The sequence below is a fragment of the Syngnathus scovelli genome, chromosome 19 (genome assembly GCF_024217435.2).
Source record: "Syngnathus scovelli strain Florida chromosome 19, RoL_Ssco_1.2, whole genome shotgun sequence".
NCBI lineage: Eukaryota > Metazoa > Chordata > Actinopteri > Syngnathiformes > Syngnathidae > Syngnathus > Syngnathus scovelli.
The window spans coordinates 5,575,464-5,601,317 of NC_090865.1; the positions used below are offsets into that span (position 1 = coordinate 5,575,464).

The window sequence follows — 25,854 nt, forward strand, 5'->3', positions numbered from 1 at the left end:
CTCCAGGCTCCTCTCATGCTCCTCCTCCTTGCTTCTTCCCCCTGCTCAACCCCCCCACCCTCGGCCAGTCTCTGTCCCTCAAACTCTTTTAGCGCTAATCACACGACACGCGTCGCCGCTCGGCTGCACTCAAAGCTAAACTGGGATGAGACGGACTTGAAAGGACGTAATTGTACATCGCTCGTCGGCTGGTTTTCTGCCGCTTTCTAATCGAGGGGCGACTATGACATAATCTTACGGACAATGAGGCCTCCGCCTTCAGGCTTGAGTGCAGAATTTAACGGGAACCTCAAAATATGATCAAGTAGTTCAGTTACAGGTTGTGAAATGAAACCTGGAACATCATGTGGACTGTGGTCCAGAATTTTTTTTTAATTTATCCAAATATTTGAGGAAATTGTATATCTGGATGGGCAGTGGTTTCAATTGGGGGAAAAAAAAAAGTTCATTCTTACGTGCCGTGACAAAAAGAAAACGGGAAATTGTCTGATTGAGGGGCAGGACTTTTTTTTTTTTTTTTTAAATTTCGTGATTGTGAGTGTTTACATAAAAGAAAAAGCCCTCATTACCGCCAAGCCACGTTTTTCCTTTTCCTGCTCACCTCGCTTTCACTTGATCAAGCTTGTCAGCACCGTTTTTGCCCCCCCCCCCCCCCCTCTACGGCGGCAATCAAATTGCCTTCCGCCTATTTGCTTTGAAGACCACACCAAACATTTGAAGAACCATTTGAGTCCCCTTTCGCCTGACAAATGACCTTCAAATCCTCAGAACCACTTTTCTCCACGATTCTTTTTGATCCTCAAAACCAGAAAAAAAAAATCGATTAATTGGCGATCCGATTTTCACGTGCGAATCTTCGCTTCTAAGTTCCAGCCCTCTTTAAGGGGTCGGGTTAATCCATCGCAAATGCTTGCAGGTGTGTCCTTCGCTTATCTACTGTAGCTCGCACCCGCGGCGTTGCGAGGGCCTTGCCGCTTCCTGCCTCACAAAAGCCGCCTCTGTTTCTCCCCCCTTACGTTTCCTCCGCCGGCACCCCTGCCCCCTTCCTCAACACACCGGTGGTACATTCCCTCTCGCTCCACCGGTGCATTCCTGCAGAGGAGTTCTCCTGTCACGCTAATCCTAACAGCATTTTATTCGTGTTATTAGGAAGCGCGTGGTCCATATAACCCCCCTCCTCGTTTCGTGGGCGGTCATGCCGGTTAGCGACGCATCTGTCCATCCCGACGCGCGCAAATAGCTTTTGATCTCGTCGTGCCCTTTACCTCCGTGTGCTCCCTCAGCCTCCATCAATGGCCCTCATTCATTCCTCACCCTCGGCATGCTTCTGTGCCCCCCCCCCCTCCCACCACCACCAAACATCCTCCACCTCTCGGGCCGGTACCTTTCCACAGATGCTTCAGTTTCATCTCCTGAAAATGGGTGACAATTTTGGCATTCTTCCATCCATCTTCAGTCAACTTCAGGTGTTTTAGGAGTTTTGTTTAGCTTCATTCTCACATTTACAGTAACTGCACACAAAAAAAAAAACTTGGGTGCATCAAGCGCAAGCCCCAAAATTGCCCTCCGTACTTTATCGACACAAACAAAATGTTCTATATCTTGTTTTAGAGTCATTGTACTTACCACTAAAGTGTACGTCTAGTGTACATTACAGAAATATGTCCGTACATAGAATATATTTTTATATGTAATTGTGCTGACTGCCACATTTCACACTAAATTAAAAAAAAAAAAAAAAAGAACATTTGCGGGCTCTTTTTGGCTGCCCCTCTCTCCATGCCCTGTGCTCACCCATATTCAACCCCGCCCCCCTCTTTCTCTCCCTCTCTGCCTATTTGAGGTATGTGGCTTTCTGGGCGTGTCCTGCGGCCATGGCCCAGAATCACTGACCCATTCTCCGTCTACATTCCTTCTCTACCTGGCACCCCTCGGCCATCGCGCTCGGCGTGCGTGACGCCGCCGCCGCCTCTCTGCGTGACCCTCACAAGCGTGAAAAGACCACCCCTGACCCCCCTCGCCCCCACCCCACCGTTTCCTCCCTCCCTTCCTCCACCATGATCTATTTTGGTGAACTGCGGTGTGTGCGTGCCCTGCCCAGCAAAGTACAGACTTTTGAAGGAAGTCAGCAATATAACATGGCTGCTTTAGTTTAATTACAAGCTTCTACTTTCGGAACACAGAGAGAGACGCCCAAGAGCCAAATATTTCATCTCTGAGCTCGACTGGCTCACGTTTTCTCCTCTCGTCTTTTTTTTGCGGGGGAGCACCTGTCGCTCGGCAGAGATGTACAGCGCAGCACCTTTCGTGATGTCATGCAGTTTGAGAGCTGCACCTTGTGAATGTTGCCACGGCAACCAGTGATGACATTGCCGTATATTTTACTGATAACATTTTGTGCTGACTCGCATTTCACCAAAGTTGGAATGTGATTGGTTCCTGCCGAACACAGCCACATCCAACAGGGTGTCTACACTTATGCAACCGTGTTAGCTCACTTGCTCTGTATGTTTTTTTTTTTAATTGAGCTGTGCTGGTCACGTTTAGAAATTATTTATCTTGGGGTTTCTTTTGTATCGCAAAAAAATGGCATTCCAATTGGGGTGTGTAGACTTTTTGTATCCACTGTAGATTATTTTCTTTCAAATTTAGCGTCCACTTCCTGTGTCGCTTCCTGGCACCCCTTAAGCTCTGGTCCAGAAACATTGTTCACTGTTCAGAATTTTCCTGCTTGAGCATTTCTGGCATGTTCTCATTTTTGTTCTGACGGTAAAACGGTTAGTTTTTTGCTCCAGACAACATCGAAATTCATATTTTACTTAGTAATATGTAGGTATGAAAACCAAACTAGCTTTTTTTATACATTCCTTTGAGATAATTGCTGGATGCAGACGCCCAGATGATAGTTTGGATGTGCAGCTGCTCGCTCGCTCTCCTTCGCCATCAAAGCTCATCCCCCCTCCCCTCCCCTCCCCTCCCCACATGGCCCCCTTTAAAGTTTTTTCTCGTTTTCTTTTTGGGCTATTTTTTCTACGTAGACTCACTGACGATGCGTTTAAAAGAAACCGCATTTTATCTTGTCTTGTAAAACTAACACTATAAAAGTTTTTAAGAGTTTGATTGTTGGCAAGGAAAACACATTTTATAGTCGTTCAAAACTTCAATTAGGGAGACATTTGACATTAATTGATGGATTGGTATCACTTTGATCAAACGAGCGGCGAAACTGGACCACGTCGGACAGACCAATCAGCTCCCATGTGGCTTGGGGGGCGTGGCTTAAAGCACGGACAGAGCTCCGGTTGGCCGACCTGACTCGCTCGCTTGCATGTCCCGCAGGGGACGTGATGATTTTAAAACCGTATAATTTTTTCTTCAAAGATGGACTAGATAATCATAAATAGATTTTTTTTTATATATCAGTCGTGTGTGCTAGTTCTTTTTTTTTTTTTAGAAAGTCTCCACCAAACAGACGCACGCCCTCACTTTTCTCTCTCTCCCTCCCACATTGTCTCTCTCCCTTTCCCTCCTGCCCTCCCTCCCTCCACACACACACTCTCACTCGGGTGGGAGAAAGTGAAGCGGGAAAGTGAAGGAAGGGTGTGAGAAAGCGCAAGCTTCCAGGTGTCTGTGACCCGCGCTTCGGCGGACTCCATGGAGCTTTAAGGGCTGCCCCTCAAAGCCTTCTCTGCCCCCCCTGCCGTCTCTTTGGTGGCTCTGTCCTTCCTTCCTTTTTTTCTTTTTTTTTGTCTTGTCACCTCGCAGGAGGTTCAGTCGGCTGCCTCTCGTCGGCTGGCTTTCTGGGAGAGGACACCCTCGCATCCAGCAGCAGCCGCCGCTCCACGCTCACTATGGATATTGCAAATTGCCCCTTCCGGAAGAAACGGAGGCCGTGGAGCCCGGACCTGACCTCCGTGGCCCTTGTGGCCCTGGTGCTCGCGCTATGCCAGAGCACCCTGGCACAGGCAGGTAAGACCACCTCCATCAAGTTTTTATAGCGCTCACCTGTTCTCCACTTTGCCTCTGGTCGAATTGAACTTTTTAGAGGTCATCTATGAAGAACTTTGATGAGATTGAAAAGTGTCCATAATGGATGCAAATGTAGGAAACAATCAAATATTTAACAGGTCTTTGCTTGTGGTTGTTAAAAAAAATTACATTTGGTTACTTCTCTTAACTTTTCCGCACCCTTAAAAAAAAGTGCCAATTTTTGCTGTCACGTATTATTTGCTCATGCCCACGCATGGCAGCCTGAGCACCAGGGCGCCCATTGGTGCCTCCTGGTGCACTTGCACGTTGACGCCCGCCCCAATAATCGGCAGCATCGTGCACGTTAACCATCGATTACAACTTGATTGTTCAATCATTACAATAAGAAAAAAAAAATCAGATTTTGCACAATGTGTCCAATTGTGACGTCACCCCCCCCCCCCCCCCCAATGGCATTTTCCCCCCCCCCTCAGGTGTGTTCTTTGGCCGTCCATGTGGACTTTGCATCTCATGAATGGCTTCTTATGGGAGCTGGTGCAGAGGAGAATGTGCCCAGTGTCTCTCATACGTGTATGTTTACGCATGCGCCATGCTATACATTTCTTTTAATAATGACAGAGTTGACGTACACAGCCCCCCCCCCCCCCCCCCCACCTCCTAATTCAACTTTTTCTTGTACCTGTGTTAGACATAGTGATGGGAAAATGACACGTTTTTTGCATGTTTGAAATGATAACAAATGTGGAGGTGAGATGTCAGGTGAGCAACGAGGACGCATCTCCCTTAAGGAGCAATGAAAGAGGATCTGTTCAAAGGAGAAACATTTTGTCCACATGGATGTTCCTCCTCCGTGCGGGTCCTTTTCAAAGCGTCAACTGGAGCTCCTCAAAGGACGCTCTGTGCCTGTCCGTCTTCCTGGGTAAACACAACACGGCCTCCTGTGAAAGGAGCGTCTGTGAGGGCGTCCTCCACCTCCTGAATCATTTCTCCAACTCACTTTCACCTCCAGTGTTAAGTCAACTTTACTGGTCTGAGAATTTCTTGAGGGTTCCGAAGGGTCACCGTGTGCTTTTTGAAGCTTGGCCTCACTTTTTCTCATCTCTGCTGTTTTGTAGCTACATTTTAACCACAGTTTTCTTTTTTGTGTGTGTAAATAAGTAAATATGGAAGCGGTGTTAGCATTGAATGCTAACATCCACAAATTTGCTCGTCCCTTCTCCAGTCCCAGCTGATTTGCCCCCCCCTCCCTTACCCTCTTCTTCTCAAAACCGCACCATCCCTGCAGGTTTGAGGGATCACATGGAGCGTCCGCCCACACTTTTGGGCGGTTTTGAACGTCTAGGCGTCGCTCCACAGAGGAGACAGAATAGCCAGCGCCATAATGATAGGCCGCGGTCTGCGGACGAGGCTATTCCTGCTTACTGTAATTTGCGGCCCGGGAGGTCAGCTGGACCTTCTTCGTATCGCGTCCGTGTACGTCATGTCTTTTCCAGACATTGACACACATGCGTTGCATAGTTTGGAAACAAAAATTCACAGCTGGCAGCTATAGAATGGTGCACGGTAATTATTTTTTTTTTTTAGATTTTCTGTCAGGTGCAGAGAGCCCATGAAAGGTGTATTCTGGGATTTTTAGTCAACTGGCATTTCCAATATTTTCTTGCATTCTTCCAAGTGTTTTGCTTCAAAAGCTAGTAAAACTTCTCAAAGTAGTCCAGATGAAAAAAAATGCGGCGTGGAATTCTGGTGACTTTGTCCTACTGAAGGCCTCCAGGTTCCATCCACTGCGGCCTCCGTCGCTTCCAAAATGGGACTGCGGCCTCGCTGCACCGAAACCGCACGAGACACCAAAGTGCCACACACACATATGCACAAACACAAGCACCACTTGAAAACACTTGCCACAGTGAAACGTGGCAGGACAGTTTGGACCCATAATCCCATAAATTGTCTTTTTAATTTATTTTTTTAAAGCTGACTCACCATTTACATATATTTTCTCATCCTTTTTTGGTGAATCTTTACTATTTACTCACATCTTCTAGGTCTTCTTTTAGGTCATTAAAAAAAAAAAAAAAATCTCAGTATTTCATGTCCTGTTAGCATCTCCGTATATTTAAACCTGTACTTAACCGTCATGTGGTCAACGGATGGGCGGAAGCATTTTCTAAATCTGGAGCAAATGCTAACTTATACCAAAATGTCAGGTCACTTGGAAAATGGTTCAAGATACACTATTACAGGATTTGCGGTCCAGCCGGTAAAAGTTTGTTGTCCAGACAACAAACTGTTGCCACTTGAACCCTGATAATTATTCCCAGATATCACCAACATTTGACGCCCCCCAAAATATTTATACTTGTATTAAAATTATACTTATATTAAAATTTGATTTTGAATTACTACTTTCCTCTTCACCAGGGTTTTGACGCCATCTAGTGGCATCTTGTATAGGCTAAGGGCTCACCATCATCATTTGTGAGTCAGCTTCCTGCGACCTCTGCGTACTCTAGACTTTTGTGTGTGCGTGTGTGTGTGTGTGTGGCGCCGGCCACACAATGCGACGGTTGTGCGTAGGTGAGAGGTGAGAGGTCAGCGTGTCAGCTGGAGTGTGTGTCTGGTATTTGACATTGCGGTACCACCAGAGCAGATTCTTCCCAAACAACTCAAATGATGTTTATCAGGTTAGCACAGGTGGAATACTAACCAGCAGTGTGTGTGTGTGTGTGTGTGTATACTGTCTGTGCATATGTGGTGGGCGCGGCCGGGTCCTGCCTCCTGTCCCAATGACCGCGTGTAAATGGTGGCGGACAGCTGTGAGCGTTTATGGTAGGGATGAAGACAGAATGCCAAAAAAAAAAAAAATAATCCACTTTCATCTTTGGGCTGGCTCGAGTCGGGCGTAGGTTGGTGTGTTGTTTTAGCGGGCGTGTTGGCGGCAGTACTGCCTCACGTGAGCTGGAAACAGAGTGCCGTATTGTACTGGTGCCACAGCAGGAAAAATATTTTAATTGGCATTTAAAAAAAAAAAAAAAACAGGAGTAATTTTGCTGCACTAATTCTTTCTTCATCCCATGGGGAGTTGGGGTGGCTGGTGCCCCCTCAGCCCCCAGCGTTTATACACCACTGGTATTGACACATATTGCAAATATATAATGCAAGGAATTGTTTATATGTCAAACAGAGGCGGCAAAGTGGCTCACAGTTCTGAGGTTGAGGTTCTTTTTGTACTGTTTGCATGATCTCTGTGTTTGCTGGTTTTTCTGGGTACTTTAGTTTCCTTCCACATGTCAGGTTCATTGAAGACTAAATTGTCCTTAGGTGTGACCAGTGCAGAAAATAGAAAAATTGCTATATAGTTGGAACTGCAAAACTGGCAGCATGTTAATTGTATCTTCACCATCTGGTGGAGGAACATCTAAATGTTCTGCGTGTCACAAAACACTACTGGGTTTAAAATAACCCAAATTGGATGCTTGGAAAATAACCCAGCATTTTTGAGTGTGAATGCTACTTTTTTGTCAAAAATGGAACAAACTGAGGATCATGGCTCCACTCTGATGATGTCATCACTTCCCACCATTTTTCCTTTTCCTCCGTGACACTTTTACTTTCTAAGCGTGGAAACGTGAGTCTGGTGAAACATGAAAGCAGCCAAAATTGATGACTCAACCCCGGCTGACAGTTCCACTTGCTTCTTTCCAATGGAGTTGTCCATCTTGCTCTGAAAGAAATCTTTGGTTCCCTCAAGGTTGGCTTTTGACAGCACAATCGGGCCCCTTGCCTCCACCCTGGTGCACACTGAGTCTTACTGTAGCTGCCACGTACATGGGCGCCACTTGCTCCCCCCCATCCTTTTGCGCTCTCCGCTCAAAGCCAGCATTGTGCACCTGTGACCTAACCTGCTCATTTTGACGTGTCTGAGCGTCGGCGGGTCAAACGGTGTAACATGAAAGCCCGGCATAGCAAGACGTTGATCTCATCTCGACAGAAGTTGATCTCTTTTCTCTTCCTTTGCAGAACCCGTGGACGTACTGAAGGCCATGCAGGTTACCACCCTCCCTGAGGGCGTGAAGAAAGTCCCGGGCTTCTGCACGTCCCGCCGCTCCAGCAGCCCCGACCACGCCTACCGCATCAGCAAGAAGGCCCAGATCTCAGCCCCCACCAAGCAGCTCTTCTCAGGTAAGCCCGAGCAAAAGCGCTCGCCCACATGAAAGTAAATAAAACTTTATCCCTGTCGGAGTGTTGGCGCGGGGGCTGGACTTGCAGCACGGCTCGATCCGCCACGACTTTTGTGATGAAATTCCCGAGCGTGGCAAACCTGCAATCATCATCGTCGTGCGTTGATGTTTCGACCTGCTTTGTAATTATGTGTCTGAGTGAGGAGACACGCGAGGGTCTTGAGTGAAGTTTTTGTGGTTTGAGACCAACTGTCATTTTGTGTACGCCACGTCACCTCCCTTAATTCTTTGCTCCTGATGAAAGTACATACCTGAAAGTTCTGCACCTTCTTCCTCACTCTCACCTACGTGGTGATGCTAGAATACAATAAATAGAGATCACAATTAAAACCAAATTACTACTTTCCTATTATCTTAACTTTCGCACAAAAACAAGAACTGGACTTACGTGTCTTGTCAACTGCAGGTCGTTTCCCGGAGAACTTCTCCATTATGGCGCTGGTGAAGGCCCACGCCGGTCTCCAGGCTTTCCTGCTCTCAGTCTACAGCGAGCAGGGCGTTCAGCAGCTGGGCGTTGAGCTCGGCCGCTCGCCCGTCTTCCTGTACGAGGATCAGCACGGCAAGCCGGCCCCCGAGGACTACCCGCTCTTCAAGGGCGTCAACCTGGCTGACGGCAAGTCAGTAACCAGCGCCGGGGTTGAGGGGGGGTCGACGTGTCATACCCTTCGTCCCATCACGCGTGTATTCCTCCTCCCGCCTGCAGGTGGCACCGCATCGCAATCTCAGTGTCCAAGAAGAACGTGACACTGATGCTGGACTGCAAGAAGAAGATGACCCGAGCTTTGCCCCGTAGCAACAACGCCGAGGTGGACACCAACGGCATCACCGTTTTCGGAGCTCGCCTGCTCGACGAGGAAGTGTTCCAGGTGAGGACTTTGAGGTTTAACAAAGTGGGAGGGGCTTCCCTTCTGACGTTTGTCCTGGCTGTGTTTCCGCTCAGGGAGACATCCAGCAGCTTCTGATCGCACCTAACGCTCAGGCCGCTTATGACTTCTGTGAGCACTACAGCCCCGACTGCGACTCCCCCCTGCCCAAGACGCAGGCGCAAGACCCCAACACATATGTGAGTAGCTTAAGCGTGTTCCAACAGGATGTCTAAACAGTTCCGCCGGCCCAAACGGGAGTGCGATCACTTTTGGTATCTTCAATGAAGCTCCCCTTATCAGCAAAAGTTGAATTTAGACTCTTCTTGGTGTCCTCTTTAATCCAGAAGGCTTCATCTTTGTGACATCAATAGGGCGAGCCCACTTTTAGAAATCAAAAAGCCTTTTGGACTACAGATGGCGCATCATCAGAGCGCTTTCGTTTAACTTCACTGAGAATACACACAGCTCCTCTCCTCTCCCTTCATATTTGGAATGAAACTCGAACCCGAGAGTCCACGTCTAAGCCTGAGAAAGTTCAGAAAAGCAAATTCTGAAGGTTTTGATGGATCATCAAAGTATCCATGAAGATAGGACCACTACGAATACCCCAAATATGAGGAGGAAGCAACAGGCCCCTTGCAGCTCATCTCAACAATTTAACATCGCTGCTTATTGTTTTTTTGTTGTTGTTATTTACACGTCATGTGTGTTGATGTGTCCACATGGCTGGGTTGTTGCGGCGGTGGAAAGGGCGTGGCTGTCAAATGTGAAATGATTCTTCTACTTTGATTCCCAATTTATTTCTAGAGAACATTAAAAAAAATCACGACTTGACTTGAGAGCCGACTGAGTATTTACCAGGTGATTCTTTTTTTTCCACCTGTAACAGCCACGCCCTCCATGTCTCCGCCCAACAACTGGCTCAGTTGTGATCAGGCCATTTACGCCGCTTTGTTGTTTCATGTTGAGAACGGCATTACTGGAGAGATCAGTCACGAGAGTCAATGATGGGAAGTTGAATCTGCTCCCGATTGGTTCAAATGACAAAGAAGGACTCGGCTGTATCCAGTAATGCCTGTGCAGTCTCAGTAAATCACCCAAGACCTTTGCCATCTTGATGTCATTGTTTCTCAACACAGCCACTCTTGTCTTTCCCTCCCCCTTCTGTGCCCCCCCTCCCAACCCTTAAACGTCTCCTTCTCCTTTCTGTGTCTTTGCCACCTCGCTCGCACACATCACACATCTCAACCCACGTATAAACCGTTAGAAGAAGGCCACGCCCACCAAAACCGCCGCAAAAGCCAAGCCCACCCCAGCTAAGCCCGCTAAGGGTGGAAGCTTTAAAATAGTCAAGCCACCCCATCCCAATAAAGCTCCTAAGTCTTCCACGGCCAAGCCGCCTAAATCCAAGCCCACCGCCAAGCCCACCGCCAAGGCCACCGCCAAGCCCACCACCACCGCTGTCTTCTTGTCCAAGATCAAGACTACGTCAGCTGCTCAGGTGAAGACCACGAGCGCCCCGGCGAAGAGCGCCAAAGTGGTTGTTGAGAAGAAGACCAACGGAAAAGCCCTCGTGGGGAAAACTGCGCAAACTTCGGCCGAGGTCAAAGGAAACGGTAAGGTGGTTGTCGAGAAGAAGGTTGGAGGAAAGTCCTCCGCCGAGAAGAAAGCCGCGTCCAAGGCCGTCGAGGTGAAAGAAGTCAAGGTCAAAGTGAATGGAAAAACCGAGAGCAAAGTTAGCGGCGAGGCTAAAGCTACGAGCAGCGGCAAAGTTACTGTGGTAGAAAAAAAAGGGGCCAAAACTGAAACCACTACAAAAACAAAAACTGTCGTCAAAATAGAGAAGACGACAGTGAGCGCGGCAACGTCCGCATCCAAAGTGGAAGCTACCAAAACGCCAAAAGCCACAAAAGCAGCCAAGGCGGAGCCAACAAAAGCATCGAAAACCTCTCAAGTCAAGTCCGAAGTCAAAGTGAAAACGGTGATCTCCAAAATCCCCGTGGTCAAACCCACCGTCAGCAAATCTATGAATGCGGTAGTGGAGAAGTCATCCGTCGTGAAGAAGGTCCTGACCACCGCCGCTCCTGTCCGACCCACTCCCCCGCGACCCACCAAGTCCAAGGCGGTGCTGGACATGAACATCAAGTCTCTCCACAAACCTTTCCCGCCTTTTGACAAGACGGCGTTGAGTGGCAACGGAGTTCCGGTCAAGAAATATGAGACCGGTTACCAACAGGTACGACTCTAGTTTGGGTCGGAATGTCCCCGACATCTGGAGGTCAGATTCTGACCTTCAGGATGCCGGGCTTCTATATCATATGGCTGTGCGGCCGGCTTGCCCATATGATATGAAATAAGGGTGCACAGTGAAGCATGGCTCGCTGTGCACGTTCCTTCTTAGTACCTCCGAGCTGCACAAACGGGGACCTACTGTCGGGAAGAATGTGGCACGGATTGGCGATAAACACGAGCGAGAACCGGGACGACACACGCGGTGCCGCAGCTATGGCCTTTTTTTTCCCAATAAGCTCCTCCCCCCTCTGGTCATGCAAAGCAGCCTCACGCAAACCTCCGGCAGTCAATTCATTCTTCGCAGTGAATTGACGGAGATCTGTTTTGTGAGGCTGCTTTTTTTTGTTTTGTTTTGTGTTCCGGTCGGGAACGCCGCTAACATCACACTCGTGATGTTTTCGTCGGCTTTCCTAGGCCCACAAACAAACCCCCGTCAGAATTGTCCTGCCATAAAGTGAAAAGAAATGTCATCTCGGCGACTCCCTAAACGTCAGCGACGTTTATAGTCGTCGGGCGGCTTGACATTTCTTTTCCGAAATGTTTGTGAAACATGTGAGTTGCCGCGAGACAACCACAATGCTGTTTGTGTTCTCTTCTTATAACTCATCATCACTCACAAGCAGACTTTTGAACTAACCTTCGCTTCTTCCGGTCAAATCTGCTTACTTCCTCCCTGCTCCCCCCTCTCTCTCTTTTTTGCCCACACGACCAATCAGGACGTAGACACTGAATATACCGAGGCTGACAACACCCCCACAGAGACCGATTATTTCTATGAGGAGACGCTGCCAGAGCCTGAGGGTGAGGCGGTCGCGCAGGAAGAGAACCCCACGCAGGTAACACACACGTCAACGATTTGATTTCCGCGAGTCATTAAAAAAAATAATAATAATAAATGGAAAGAGTCCAGTTAATTTACACTTCATTTAAATATTTTTTTATTAAATTCTATAAAAATATGTCAGTCCCCCCTCATACTTTCTACTTATGTGCCTCACACCTCACAACAGTTTTGTTGGCGTCCGCCGCCGCCACACAAGACCACTTAAGGAGAAGCCTCCTGTCCAAGAACCATGCGCCACATTTCCCTTTTAACACGGTCTCCGCTTTTTTCCTTAACCCCAAGACTCAGTTTGGTGGTCATCTCAATAGAGATGACCGCAAACATCTTGTGACAAAAGAGGAACCCGAATGTGGCGCATCTGTGTTTGACGGAAGCTCTCCGTGAACAAGAGAGATTCCACACCCTCGGTGTGTGTTTCTCATAGTTCACTCGTTGTGTCGTTTGCTTCATCCTTCGGTTTTCATGCCAAAAACTCAAGTTATTCACGAGCTCAATCGAGACGCTGGTCCGACATCAAATCCATTTTAAGGGTAAGTCACAGCTGAGGGGAAAATTTGTTTTTCCGCTCAGCTCACATCTCGTGAGCTTTCCACTTTTAGATTGAAAGCACGTTTGTGGAAGCCTCAGCATCCTTTGTCGTAGACACGCTAAGCTCCAAAGACAACTGAGTGTAGACATTGAGTGTATGTGTGCGTCTTATTTTGACAAGGTAAGACTCATTTCTTCCCACACTCTTTCACTCCCTAACCATTCCTGCTGGCAAACACCACTCCTCCTTCACGGGCACCCTCGGACCCCCGCAGCAGTCGCAGGTGGAGGAGACGGCTCTGGCGGGGGAGGAGGAGACGGCTCTGGCGGGGGAGGAGGTGGACTCCACGGCCTTCAACGGCGTCGAAGAAGACCGCTTCACCGAGGAGTATGTGACTGGTGACGTGGGCCAGAAGGAATACGACTATTCCTATCGGGACTACGGAGAGCCCAGGCCCGAGACCCGAGAGGTGGAAGGCCACTTTGACCACGCCCTGTCCGCTGTGACAGACGAGGCAGGCGTAAGTACTTTTTGCTTCAGCGGCAAAAAAAAAAACCCCAAAAACATTTCAACTGGCAGGAGTTGTCATTGGCATTAAAATCTCAATGTAAGGCAATTTACAACCACGTTGACTCCCAGTTTTTATTTTGCTGATGTTACCAATATTAGTCCAGAGGTGAAGATGACCACAGTCCATTGGCAAGCACATTGCTGGTTGAAATGTTTGTCCGGTGCATAAAGAGCTATTTGAAAGCGCATGGAGTTCCCGCGCCGATGCTCTTTATGTCGCCGAGTGTAGAACAGTTGGTCAGCGCAGGAGATCCTTTCTCGACACCGGCAGGTTTTTTTGCTCAAGAAGTCACTGTCAGTGGAATTATTCGCTCACATGACTTCTGGGCAGCACCTTGGGATTACTTTCCCGCCACTCAGTATGACTGTGAGCGTGAGTGTGTGGCGAATGCTTACCAAATATTGACGGCGGCGTGTCGTCGGCCATGTTTGTGTGTTTGTCCTCAGGCGGCCATCAGAGGACAAAAGGGTGAGAAAGGAGAGCCCGCCGTGCTCGAACCTGTGAGTGGACCCACAATCGCCATTTTATGATTATTGTCCAAACCCAAATGAGTTTTGGGAGAATATTTGGATCCAAATGTGATTTGATGTTTCTCCGTAGGGCATGCTGATCGAGGGACCACCTGGACCTGAAGGCCCTGCTGTGAGTTCATGACCGTTCCATCATTTTCTTCCCAAAAGGTGCTTTCTTTCAAGTCCTCCCTTTTTGCCTCTCTTAGGGACCTACCGGTCCCCCTGGTAGCTCCGGTCCTCCTGGCTCTGTCGGCGATCCCGGTGAGAGGGTGAGTTTGAGCATGGCCGTCAGCTGTATGCCTTCACCATGCACTGGACTCACGAGTTCGCTCTGTCGCAGGGACCTCCTGGCAAGGCCGGTCTGCCCGGTGCCGACGGAGTTCCCGGACCACCCGGATCCTCCGTTATGCTGCCTGTGAGTCACTCAACCCGCAAATACTTGTGTTTTTGTGGCTCCAAGACTTGGCTAGGACGTGTTGAGCCTTCTTGCGGTCCAAACGCTGTTTGCTTTTTACAGTTCCGCTTCGGCCAGAGTGGAGGAGATAAGGGTCCCGCCGTGTCTGCTCAGGAAGCCCAAGCTGCCGCCATTTTGTCTCAGGCCAGGGTGAGTTGCGCTGTAAGGTCAGTAGAAGGAAATCAAGAAGCACTTGCTCAATCTATGTCATTATTGACACCCTGTAGATGGCTCTGAAAGGACCTCCTGGACCAATGGGATTCACCGGACGTCCCGGACCCCTGGTATGACCCCATCTAACCACCAGAGCATTGCTTTAGTTCAACTATAGACGATGCACTTGTCTCTTTTAGGGAAATCCAGGAAGTCACGGTCTAAAAGGAGAAAGTGGAGATCCTGGTCCTCAGGTAAGAACCATCAGAATTAAGCGGTAGTCGTCATCTTCTTCGACGTCCTTGAACCTGCTCTGTGAATTCATCAGGGACCCAGGGGGGCTCAAGGTTTGATGGGACCACCAGGCAAAGCTGGAAGGAGAGTGAGTATTAGAGAGTACTCAAAGTTGCCGGCTGGACATTGCTCGCTTCTTAACCGGCCGTCTCCGACAGGGCCGCGCTGGAGCTGATGGAGCCCGGGGAATGCCCGGAGAGCCAGGCACTAAGGTTTGAACTAACCTAGAAGTCTAAAAAAAAAAAAAATCTAGGTGGGCGCTAACAGCTTGGATGTCTTCTCAGGGTGACCGCGGATTTGATGGTCTTCCGGGTTTGCCAGGCGACAAAGGACACAGGGTGAGCGCTTACTAAGGATGTCACGCATCGTTTCGTCTTCGCGGGCTAATTATTGTTGTTTACAGGGCGACACTGGCTCACTGGGACCCCCAGGACCTCAAGGAGAGGACGGCGAAAGGGTACCGAGATGCAGCAATGTGAAAACTGCTCCAGTCAGATCGACATCTGTTTTGACATTGTCCTTCTGTGTGTTCTCAGGGCGATGACGGTGAGGTCGGACCCAGAGGTCTCCCCGGCGAAGCAGTAAGTACTTTCCTGGCGAGCGGCAATAGCGAGCGTCCTCTTTTTTGGAGGCTGTCATTTGTGGTACTCTCGGAGTAGACATGATTGGTTTGTTTTTCTTTGAACATCTTTTTTTCTTCCTTTTTCCTTCTAGGGACCTCGTGGCTTGCTCGGCCCTAAAGGTCCTCCAGGAATTCCCGGCCCTCCTGTGAGTCACGAGAGTTTTTTTTATTTTCATTCCAGCAACTCCCTAATTAAGCTTGTCTTCTTCTCTTAGGGTGTTCGAGGAAATGATGGGCCCGTTGGTCCTAAGGGCAACCTGGTCAGTGTCTTGTCATCTACTCACTTTGCTTCTCACCCCATTCAACCATGCGTTGACCTGCTTAACTCTTCTCCAGGGTCCTCAAGGAGAGCCCGGACCTCCAGGTCAGCAGGGGACATCAGGAACTCAGGTAAAACACGCTAACTTTTTATTCAGAGTCGACACATTTAACGTGTTTTTTTCCAACAGGGAATGCCAGGACCTCAGGGACCCAATGGACCTCCAGGAGAGACGGTAAGACTTTTTGGGGGGTCCTTGACCAGTCCATTAAGAAACTGTAAATCCAGAAAAAACTATAATGGAGCCCATTCTTTGTCCTCCAGGGGCCCACGGGAAAACCAGGTCTGCCAGGAATGCCAGGCGCCGACGGCCCTCCTGTGAGTTTGTATTTTTGATTTCTGTCTGTGTGTTGACCAGAACGATGTCATTAAAATCCACCATTGTTTCCCCTCAGGGTCACCCAGGAAAAGAGGGACCCACTGGCACCAAAGGAAACCAGGCAAGTAGCGCATCCGATACAGAAACTTGTTACCAACAAGCTAAATGCTAATTAGCATTGATTAAATTCACATCTTGGATTTGTCTGCAGGGCCCCAACGGCCCTCAAGGAGCTATCGGTTATCCTGGCCCTCGTGGTATCAAGGTCAGTTAAATCTTTCGGTGCTTCGGAGTGGTCCAGAATCTTCTGATGCTGTCTTCCCACAGGGCGAGCAAGGAATCCGAGGACTGAAGGGTCACAAGGGAGAGAAGGTACGTGATCATTTCCAGCTTCAAGCAACAAGTGTATGACTGATCATCCTTTTGGTGGCTTTAGGGAGAAGACGGCTTCCCCGGAATCAAGGGAGACTTTGGTGTCAAAGGAGAGAGGGTACCGTGGAACGATTGGTCTTTTCTTGCCTTCTGACTACCTTCAGACACTCTGACTCATCTATTCTCCGGCTCCCAGGGTGAGATCGGCGTGTCAGGCCCCAGAGGAGAAGACGGTCCAGAGGGGCCAAAGGGACGAGTCGGACCTCCCGGTGAGCTCGGTCCCCTCGGTCCCCTTGGAGAGAAGGTATGAGTTCTTACGTCCGGGAGCTTGATTCTCTTAAAAGACAAGTGAGGGGAACCTTAGTAATAACTGGAGTGAGTTTTTGAATTGCTTCTCAAAGAGACCACCGTGTGGTTTCAGGGAAAACTTGGCGTTCCCGGACTTCCCGGCTACCCCGGAAGACAAGGACCCAAGGTAAGAAGATCAGCTCAAAGGTTTTGTTGGTCCTATGTACTGTGCGGCTGTTCGATCCAATCATTTTGTCTTGTAGGGATCTCTAGGATCTCCAGGATTCCCTGGCTCAAATGGCGAGAAAGGAACAAGGGTAAGGAATGTCCGACCTCTGGAGTGATGTTACTATTTTTGGTTTTGGTTTGTAACTGTTGTTTTGCCTTTCAGGGTCTGGCAGGAAAAGCAGGCCCAAGAGGACAAAGAGGACCAACAGTAAGCTTGGTTTATCCTTCACAGACGTCCAAGTTTTTGCCATCATTTCACCATCTGTGTTCTTCAGGGTCCCAGAGGACAGCGAGGACCACGAGGCGCCACTGGAAAGCCAGGCGCTAAGGTTAGAATTTCCTTGACTTTCTCTATTTTTCAATACTTTACATTCTTCGCTTCACCGTTTCGTTTCTTTGTCGTTGCTCGACAGGGAACTTCAGGAAGTGACGGCCCCCCTGGTCCACTTGGAGAGAGGGTGAGTTCTGGTTTGTCTTTGAATGGTTCTCTTCTCAGCTTGTAGATCAGCTTCCTGATTCTGCTTTGCTGTTGTCACCATGCAGGGACTGCCTGGACCTCAAGGAGCCAACGGATTCCCCGGACCAAAGGGACCTCCTGTGAGTGACAGCGGTTGATTCTGGCGAGAGACTAGCAAACGTGAATCTGAATGTTTTCGGGTGTTTCCTCACAGGGACCACCAGGAAAGGATGGACTGCCCGGACACCCCGGACAGAGAGGCGAAGTTGTGAGTTCAATTTTCATGTTTTTTTTGTGAGAGGAAAAATCAGGCCTTGGTGACAGATAATCACTGGATGTCTTTTTATCAGGGTTTCCAAGGAAAGATGGGTCCACCAGGACCTCCTGGAGTCGTGGGACCTCAGGTGAGTTGAGACACGACTGCGCAGGAATCGTCAATTTCCTTTCCGTGTTTCTCAACCGTGATTCTTCTCCAGGGTCCATCTGGAGAGACCGGCCCCTTGGGCGAGCGTGGCCATCCCGGACCCCCGGGTCCACCTGGAGAGCAGGGACTTTCTGGCCCATCAGGCAAGGAAGGCACAAAGGGAGACCCGGGCCCCCCAGGAGGTCCAGGTAAAGATGGACCCCCTGGACTGAGAGGCTTCCCTGGAGAGAGAGGACTGCCTGGTACCCCCGTGAGTGTCCAGTGGGCCGTCCCACCACATATTATTGTCCGCCGAGTTCAACTCTTTTGTTTTTTTTCTTCCAGGGCGGTGGAGGACTGAAGGGAAGCGAAGGACCTGCTGGACCTCCTGGACCTGCTGTACGTTTCCGAACTATTTCTAAAAGTGGCACCGGAAGCGTATTTCGGCTTTCTGCCGGGAGTCCATTTAATGCAGTCTGCAAATTTTACAACCTTTTATAGGGATCTCCTGGAGAGAGAGGGCCCGCTGGCACTGCCGGACCAGTCGGACCTCCTGGTAGACCAGGCCCACAAGGACCCCCTGGCAACGCCGGAGAGAAAGGCGTTCCTGTAAGTGTTTGTGGATTCTGTCCGAGCGTTTGATTCTGTAAGCATTTTTTTAATGTGGTTATTGCTGTACCTCAGGGTGAGAAAGGCCCAATCGGCCCTGCCGGTCGGGATGGAGTTCAAGGTCCAGTGGGTCTTCCGGGCCCAGCTGGATCCCCAGGAGGACCTGGAGAGGATGGCGACAAGGTCAGTGACAGTGAAAAGCGTGTGGTTTGTCCAATTGCATGTTGAGAACCATCCAGGTTCAGTTTTATGGTTTATGTCCTTGTCATGACATCTTTGGTCTCCTCCGTTGCAGGGTGAGGTGGGCGAGCCTGGTCAGAAGGGAGCCAAGGGTGGCAAAGGAGAGCATGTAAGTGCATCTTAGCCACAAAGGAAATGAAAAATGAAATCACATTTTGTTCAACGGATCCTTCTATACATGTGTCATAGGGACCTCCTGGTCCACCCGGGCCCATGGGTCCCGTCGGCCAACCTGGTCCAGCCGTGAGTACCGTACTTCTTCTTGATATTCTCCTCTCCAGCAGGTCAGCGTCATCCTTTTATTCTTCTCTTCTGTGCAGGGTGCTGATGGAGAGCTTGGTCCAAGGGGCCAACAGGGGCCTTTTGGTGCCAAAGGAGATGAAGGATCCCGAGGATTCCCCGGTGCACCCGGACCCATCGGACTGCAGGGACTGCCAGGACCACCAGGCGAGAAGGGAGAGAACGGAGACGTTGGACCTCTGGTGAGTGTGGAGACTCTCGCCAAAGATGTGATGAATAAAGCTGAACAACCGGACGTGCACGTGTCTACAGGGACCTCCTGGCCCACCAGGACCCCGCGGCCCTGCTGGACCCAACGGTGCTGATGTGAGTCTCTAACCCTTATAAAATGAACACTAGATTTTCATGATATTAGACTGAAACTTGTGTGTTGTTCAGGGCCCTCAAGGTCCTCCTGGAGGTTTGGGTAATCCTGGACCTAGTGGAGAGAAGGTACACAAACATTTAATTCCCACTTTAATGTTATAAAGGGGCATTTGTAATTTCCTGCCCACTAACAACTTCACTACACTCCATAGGGAGAGCCTGGAGAGGCCGGGCCACCTGGAATCGGAGGAGAACCAGGAAAGAAGGTGAGATCTTTCGGTGGGAAGGGAGATAAGAATGATGCTGGTTGATTCGTGTCCAGCTAACAAATGGTCGACTGCCAGGGTCCTCGAGGCGAGCGCGGAGAGAAGGGAGAGGCCGGACAACCTGGAACGGCTGGCGCCGCTGGAGGACGAGGAAGGCCTGGAGATGATGGACCTAAAGGAAACCCTGTATGACTCTTTCGTTTATCCCTATCTTGTCGTTTGTTCCGTTTTAACATCTGGTGCCGTCCTTAGGGCCCAGTTGGCTTCCCCGGTGATCCTGGTCCCCCCGGTGAGGTCGGACCCAGAGTGAGTATCCCTCTCGTTGAACTCCAGAAATCTCTCGTGGATTATTCGTTTGGTTGTTGAAAAGAACCAGAGAATTTCAATCAATTCTTTTTTTCCCTCCTCTCAGGGTCAAGATGGTGCCAAAGGAGAGCAAGGAGAAAATGGCGAACAGGGAGAATCTGTACGTGCAAAACGTATTGTTTTATTCGCGTGAAGCCTTTTCAAATATGTCACAGATGTCGATCCTCTTCTTCTCCTCCAGGGCTCGCCAGGTCCACCCGGAGAGAACGGACCTCCTGGCCCACCAGGAAAGAGAGTAAGATCACAGCTTCTAGCTTCAGTGAAGAATCACATCAATTTCTTCAGAGGTCATAAATTGTTTTTGCTTGTTTGCAGGGTCCTGCTGGAACAAGAGGACCTGAGGGACGGCAAGGAGAGAAGGGAACCAAGGTCGGTCCACAGTCCAATAATTTCCATTTTGCAATCCGTGTCATGCCTATAATAATTTGTTAGCAATACTCTATTTATTATGTTTACAAATTAAAAGTCTGGCCAAAAAAAAACTTTTTTTAAACTTCCTGTGATGAGGTGAAGCCTAAACAGCGGCCTCCAGTGGTCACCTTTAGCACTATACACTCAACTGAATAGTTTACAATCACTCTTCTTTCCGTGGTTATTGATTTGTGTTTGTCCCCTCATTCCAGGGTGACACAGGTGCACTCGGCCCACCAGGAAAGACAGGTCCCGTCGGTCCTCAAGGCCAACCAGGAAAACCAGGAACTGAGGGTCTGCGAGGTCTTCCAGGATCAGTGGTCTGTTCAAGATAGGAGTTTGTGGATCAAGGAATGCACAATTTCTCTTGGTCTCAAATTGCGTGTGTATTCCTTTTAGGGTGAGCAAGGATCTCCTGGCCCTGCAGGACCAAAGGGACCACCTGGACCTGTTGTAAGACTCCGACGTGGTCCTCTTTGCTGGGAAGATCTTCCCTTTGCTGTGCTTAACTGTGTCGTTTCTCCAGGGACCTCCGGGTTTGCTTGGTCTGCGTGGAGACCCTGGTGCTAAAGGAGAGAAGGGACATCCAGGTCTTATTGGACTTATCGGACCTCCGGGAGAACAGGGAGAGAAGGGAGACCGAGGTCTACCCGGACCCCACGGAACTGGCGGACCCAAGGGAGAAACTGTAAGTCTTACTGGGACATTTGTGGACTTGATGAGAATGGTTGTGATATGTTTGATTGCTTTTTACAGGGAATGCCTGGAGGCACCGGACCTCTCGGTCCTGCTGGTCCTCCTGGTCCTCCTGTGAGTTCCTTCTCGTCATACTTTAGGAGACCTTGGGCTTTATTTACTATTCACACCGTTGTTTAATGAGTAAACACAAAAATTAGAGAGCACTATTTGAAACCTTAATACATCAGGCGCCTCAATTCAGAGTGCTTTATGTCCCACTGAGGTCTTCTAACACTTTCTGTCATTTTCAGGGTCCTCAAGGAGTCAAAGGAGCTAAGGGTGCCTCTGTGAGTATTGTTCCTGAATCTTGCTGAGCAAGTGGAGGGGTTGCCGCGATTCCTTCTGAATCTTTTCTCTTCCGCTTGTATTTAGGGAGGATCTGGTCCCAAAGGAGAAAAGGGTGTTCCAGGAGCTCCAGGACTTCCTGTATGTAACTTCTCTCCTTTATTCAAATGTTAACATGGTGGACTCACTCTTGGTTCTGCCCCCCATCACCACCAGGGCCCACCTGGTGAGGTCATCCAGCCGCTCCCCATCCAAAGGAGTCCCAAGTCCAAGCGCTCCATCGACGCCAGCCAAATGGTCCCCGACCTGGAGATGCCCGCCTCCGACACCGCCGGCGCCGAGTTCTTGATGCCCAGCGAGGGCATGGAAGAGATCTTCGGTTCCCTCAACTCACTACGACAGGAGATCGAGACCATGCGCTTCCCGATGGGAACGCAGGACAGTCCCGCAAGAACCTGCCAAGATCTCCGCCTCAGCCAGCCTGAGCTCCAAGACGGTAAGTCGACTTTGTTCTTTGCAACAAGTCACAATTCATTACCATCTCACTCTATCTCAAAAACAGGAGAGTACTGGATTGACCCCAACCAGGGCTGCTCCAGAGATTCCTTCAAGATCTTCTGTAACTTCACCAGCGGTGAGACGTGCCTGTATCCCAACAAGAACATCAACATGGTCAGTCCCTGACATATTAAGAGTTGTTTTAGAACAGTGAGAGAACGGAGGGTGGGACACAAAATGACCCACAGGCTGTATTTTGGACACCAGTGGTGTAAGCAGTTGTGTGCTCTGACTGTGGTGGCAGGTGAAGATGGACTCGTGGGAAAAAGAGACTCCAGGTTCCTGGTACAGTGAGTTTGCCACCGGCGGAAAGGTGAGTTGCTCTTCAACGTGAAGACCTCCTTCTAAGTGGTTCTCGTCATCATCAACTGCCGCCTCCTCACAGTTCTCCTACGTGGACTCTGACGGCGAGCCAGTGGGCGTGGTCCAGTTGGGATTCCTGCGCCTCCTGAGCGTGGTCGCCCGCCAAAACCTGACCTACCACTGCCACCGCTCGGTGGCCTGGGCCGACCAGAGCGCCAAGGACAACCACGATAGGGCGCTGCACTTCCAGGCCGCTAACGAAGAGGAGCTGAGCTACGAGACCAACCCGTACATCAAAGCGCTGGTGGACGGATGTTCTGTGAGTCCACATTTATGTCTCATCTTAAAATCCTTTCAAATGAATCTTAAGTAAGATTTTGGTGGATCAAATCAAAGAAGAACTTGTCTTGACTGAATTTTCCTTTTCCTGCGCTTCTCGACAGTATCGCAAAGGCTTCGATAGGACAGTGCTGGAGATCAACACACCACAGGTGGAACATCTTCCTCTGCTGGACATCAAAGTGTCGGACTTTGGGGAGAGTAACCAACAGTTTGGATTTGAAGTGGGACCTGTGTGCTTCCAAGGCTAACTCACATACATGCATGCACATACACACGCACGCACTTAGAGACACCTACATACAAGCCATTCATGCTCAAAAATTTGTAAATTAACTTGTAAATGATATGTAACACACACACACGTAAACACACATACACACTTACACACAAACACACACAGGGATGGTGTTGCCCCAGCAACGCAGCATCCTCCCGACAACTAATGGACGTAAAATAAATAACTAAAAAAAAAAAGTTCTGAAGAGGTCTCGGAGGGAAGGATCATCGAGAGGGAGCGTTTTCTTCCCGGTGACGCAGCATCAAAAAGGGGGGCCCGGCCCAAAAAAGCCCCACCCCCCAGGCCGCCCTCCCTCCGCCCGCCCACCTGCCATCCGCCCCTCCACTCCTCCGTCACACCGCCTTCTCTGCACCCCCGATGTCTCTCACCTCTTCCACGTGTTAAAGAACCACAGAATTCCTTTAAAAAAAAAAAAAAACTCCAACTTGTTCGCGTGATCGCATCTTGGGGGGGTTTCCTTCTACCAACTAAATGTGGCGTGATGCCATCTTCGCTGAATAAAAATCTTTGTTTTCCTGAGAGAACGCGTGTGGCAAAAAGTGCTAATTGTGCCAAAAGTTTGACTCCGTTTTTCTCCTCTTATCATGTCATTGAGCCTCCAGCTGGGCAAATGTGCATTACATTCCATTTGTACAGACATAGCGCTATTCTATTGTATTTATTTAAGAACAAAACAGGGTGCTTTGACATTAAACAAAAAAAAAAAAAAAAAGGAAAGAAACGGACCACCAAATATTCCCGCCGTCACATGTGGTATATTTCATTTGTATTTATTTCTGCCACCGGCCCCTTTTCAGAAGATCAGACCAAAGAATCTGCGGCTATGCCAGATTGTGTTTCCCCCCTGGACTGTCCTGTGCTGTTCAATGTTGCTTCCACTCCCAGTGTAAACATTAAAAGGTGACTATCTCCACCTCTGTTGCCGCTGCTTTTGACTTTCACGTCTGAACCGTTCACGTCGGTGCGAGAGACCACAGTGGGCAGAAGGTATTGGTGAGCGGGAGGGAGGGGAAGGGCAGAAGATCCCCACCCCAACCCCACTTGGCCTTCCAGTCTTTGTTAGCCATATTGTGGATTTTTTTTGTTGTTGTTTTGTTTTTGTTTGTTAAATCTTATTGCTGTTGATTTTAATTTTAGATATATCAGGGAAGTGGGCGGGGAAGGCCACGAAATCCTTCAACGAAATAAAAAAAGTCCTTCAGAGAGAATGACCTCAATTGCTAGTTTGTTTTTATTGATTTGAAGATATTTCAACGTGAAGAAAAAAAATATGGTGCTGAAAAAGAGAAGTATTATTTTATAATGTGTGTAAGTATAATTCCTGTAATATATCATCTTTTTTAAAAGGACCTTTTTGACTTGTGTTTTTCTTCAACAGCAGCGCTTGCATTACAAAGCTTGTCCACAAGGTGGCACTGTTGGTGACGCTATATAATGAGTCCGTATGGGAAAACAAATGAAACATATCTGAGTGTGCGGTTTTACACGAATGCTTCTTTATGATTTTGTCTATTGGATGGAGTTATTCATTATTTAAGCCTAATTGTTTCTTTGTCAAGATTGTGCCTCATAAGTTCATGCACCAAACCCTAAACAATTTATTCTTTGCTACTTTAGTTTAATGTTTGTTCACCAAGTAATGCAAGCTTCCCTGGAAGGATTTTTCTGATTTTGGGAAGTGCACTTAAATAAGAAGACCAAGCTTGTGGACCTTAACCATGCTCCTCTTCTCCATTACGTGCCAGCAAGACCCAAAAAGACTCACGTGAGTGTTACTGACCACTTCAGTTCACTTTTATCGACAATTTCAAAAGTGTGGCTAAATCTGTGCTTTTTTTTTAACGATTTATCTGTGCAAATTAAAATGGCACAAAGATCGGTAGCAGTAATCATGCATCTACTTCACGACTTGACACACCTGTGAGGTGTGGCTTACCTCAGAAATAGGTTTTTGTTTCCATGGATTTTCGCTTAGTCTAATTTCAACAACAAATTTCTTTTAGGAATCACAGAAAATAGTTAAAAAAATAGTAAGTATATATTTGGGTAAACAATTATTGTTCCTGCTAAACAGAGATTTGGTAAATTCTTTATTATTATTTCTAAAAAGTCAAATTGATATTTAGAGACATTTTTTTTCAAATCTTTTATTTATTTTGACAAAATAAATTTAGTGCATCTATTTGGCATTACTCGGCGGCTCGGTGGCGCACTGGGTAGCACGTCCGCCTCACAGTTAGGAGGGTGCGGGTTCGATTCCACCTCCGGCCCTCCCTGTGTGGAGTTTGCATGTTCTCCCCGGGCCCGCGTGGGTTTTCTCCGGGCACTCCGGTTTCCTCCCACATTCCAAAAACATGCTTGGTAGGCCGATTGAAGACTCCAAATTGTCCCTAGGTGTGAGTGTGAGTGCGATTGGTTGTCTGTCTCTGTGTGCCCTGCGATTGGCTGGCAACCAATTCAGGGTGTCCCCCGCCTACTGCCCGATGACGGCTGGGATAGGCTCCAGCACGCCCGCGACCCCCGTGGGGACTAAGCGGTTCAGAAAATGGATGGATATTTGGCATTACCCAAAGTAAAAACACTTCATTTACTTTATTGGACCACAAATCTTGAATTTGACACTGGCCTACGGGGCAAAAATTCACTTGGACTGCGTAACCAAGTAAATTGATGATGGGCATGGATTTTGAATTGCTCTGTCGGCCTCTCTTGGTGAATGTCTGAAGCACATGGTTAAACCATTATATATATATTTACATATTATGTACTTTATGTTCATTATGTGCAATGTGTATATTATGTACATGTGGCTGAATGTATATATTTATGTTTAGAATGAATTAAGCATGTGCTTCAGGCATTCACCACAAGAGGGCGACAGAGCAATTATAAGCATCCACCACACCATCGATTCACATGGTTACGCAAATCAGTGTCTTAAGCCTTAAGAGGCGATCTGATCAAACACACAAGGACGCACACCAGAGAGAAACCCTTCACCTGCTCCATCTGCAACACCAGCTTCAGCGACAGCACCACCCTGGGCAAGCACAAGCGGCGACACACGGGAGAGAAACC

General features: G+C 48.7%; 1 protein-coding gene across 4 annotated transcripts; it reads left to right on the forward strand.

The window, feature by feature from the left end:
- The first annotated feature begins 3,433 nt into the window (after positions 1-3,433).
- On the forward strand, positions 3,434-23,993 carry col11a2 (collagen, type XI, alpha 2). Of its 4 annotated transcripts, none has more exons than XM_049751352.2 (64): positions 3,434-3,969; positions 8,011-8,172; positions 8,638-8,848; positions 8,935-9,097; positions 9,172-9,294; positions 10,368-11,333; positions 12,106-12,225; positions 13,037-13,282; positions 13,780-13,833; positions 13,934-13,975; positions 14,052-14,114; positions 14,186-14,260; positions 14,363-14,449; positions 14,527-14,583; positions 14,653-14,706; positions 14,781-14,834; positions 14,905-14,958; positions 15,031-15,084; positions 15,150-15,203; positions 15,283-15,327; positions 15,461-15,514; positions 15,584-15,628; positions 15,705-15,758; positions 15,818-15,862; positions 15,952-16,005; positions 16,083-16,127; positions 16,218-16,271; positions 16,334-16,378; positions 16,443-16,496; positions 16,575-16,682; positions 16,800-16,853; positions 16,930-16,983; positions 17,058-17,102; positions 17,170-17,223; positions 17,308-17,352; positions 17,438-17,491; positions 17,566-17,619; positions 17,702-17,755; positions 17,828-18,025; positions 18,100-18,153; positions 18,256-18,363; positions 18,439-18,546; positions 18,659-18,712; positions 18,793-18,846; positions 18,924-19,085; positions 19,156-19,209; positions 19,282-19,335; positions 19,422-19,475; positions 19,554-19,661; positions 19,728-19,781; positions 19,888-19,941; positions 20,023-20,076; positions 20,157-20,210; positions 20,465-20,572; positions 20,652-20,705; positions 20,779-20,940; positions 21,009-21,062; positions 21,242-21,277; positions 21,363-21,416; positions 21,492-21,771; positions 21,838-21,947; positions 22,078-22,146; positions 22,219-22,455; positions 22,580-23,993. In XM_049751352.2, exons 1-64 carry the CDS (start codon positions 3,852-3,854, stop codon positions 22,724-22,726), a joined length of 6,309 nt encoding a protein of 2,102 aa, XP_049607309.1. In that variant the 5' UTR covers positions 3,434-3,851; the 3' UTR covers positions 22,727-23,993. The 4 variants fall into 4 exon arrangements, with proteins under 4 accessions (XP_049607309.1, XP_049607308.1, XP_049607310.1 ...); XM_049751351.2 differs by having other exon boundaries at positions 3,436-3,969; positions 10,365-11,333; XM_049751353.2 differs by lacking the exon at positions 10,368-11,333 and having other exon boundaries at positions 3,455-3,969.
- Positions 23,994-25,854: the final 1,861 nt, after the last annotated feature.

What these genes read in the sequence shown, in the direction of transcription:
- col11a2 (XM_049751351.2), top strand. Translation starts at nt 3,852, where the DNA reads ATGGATATTGCAAATTGCCCCTTCCGGAAGAAACGGAGGCCGTGGAGC. An exon ending in ATGGACCTCCAGGAGAGACG is followed by an intron (nt 15,863 to 15,951) that starts GTAAGACTTTTT and finishes TTTGTCCTCCAG; the next exon opens with GGGCCCACGGGAAAACCAGG. An exon ending in ATGGCGAACAGGGAGAATCT is followed by an intron (nt 19,942 to 20,022) that starts GTACGTGCAAAA and finishes CTTCTCCTCCAG; the next exon opens with GGCTCGCCAGGTCCACCCGG.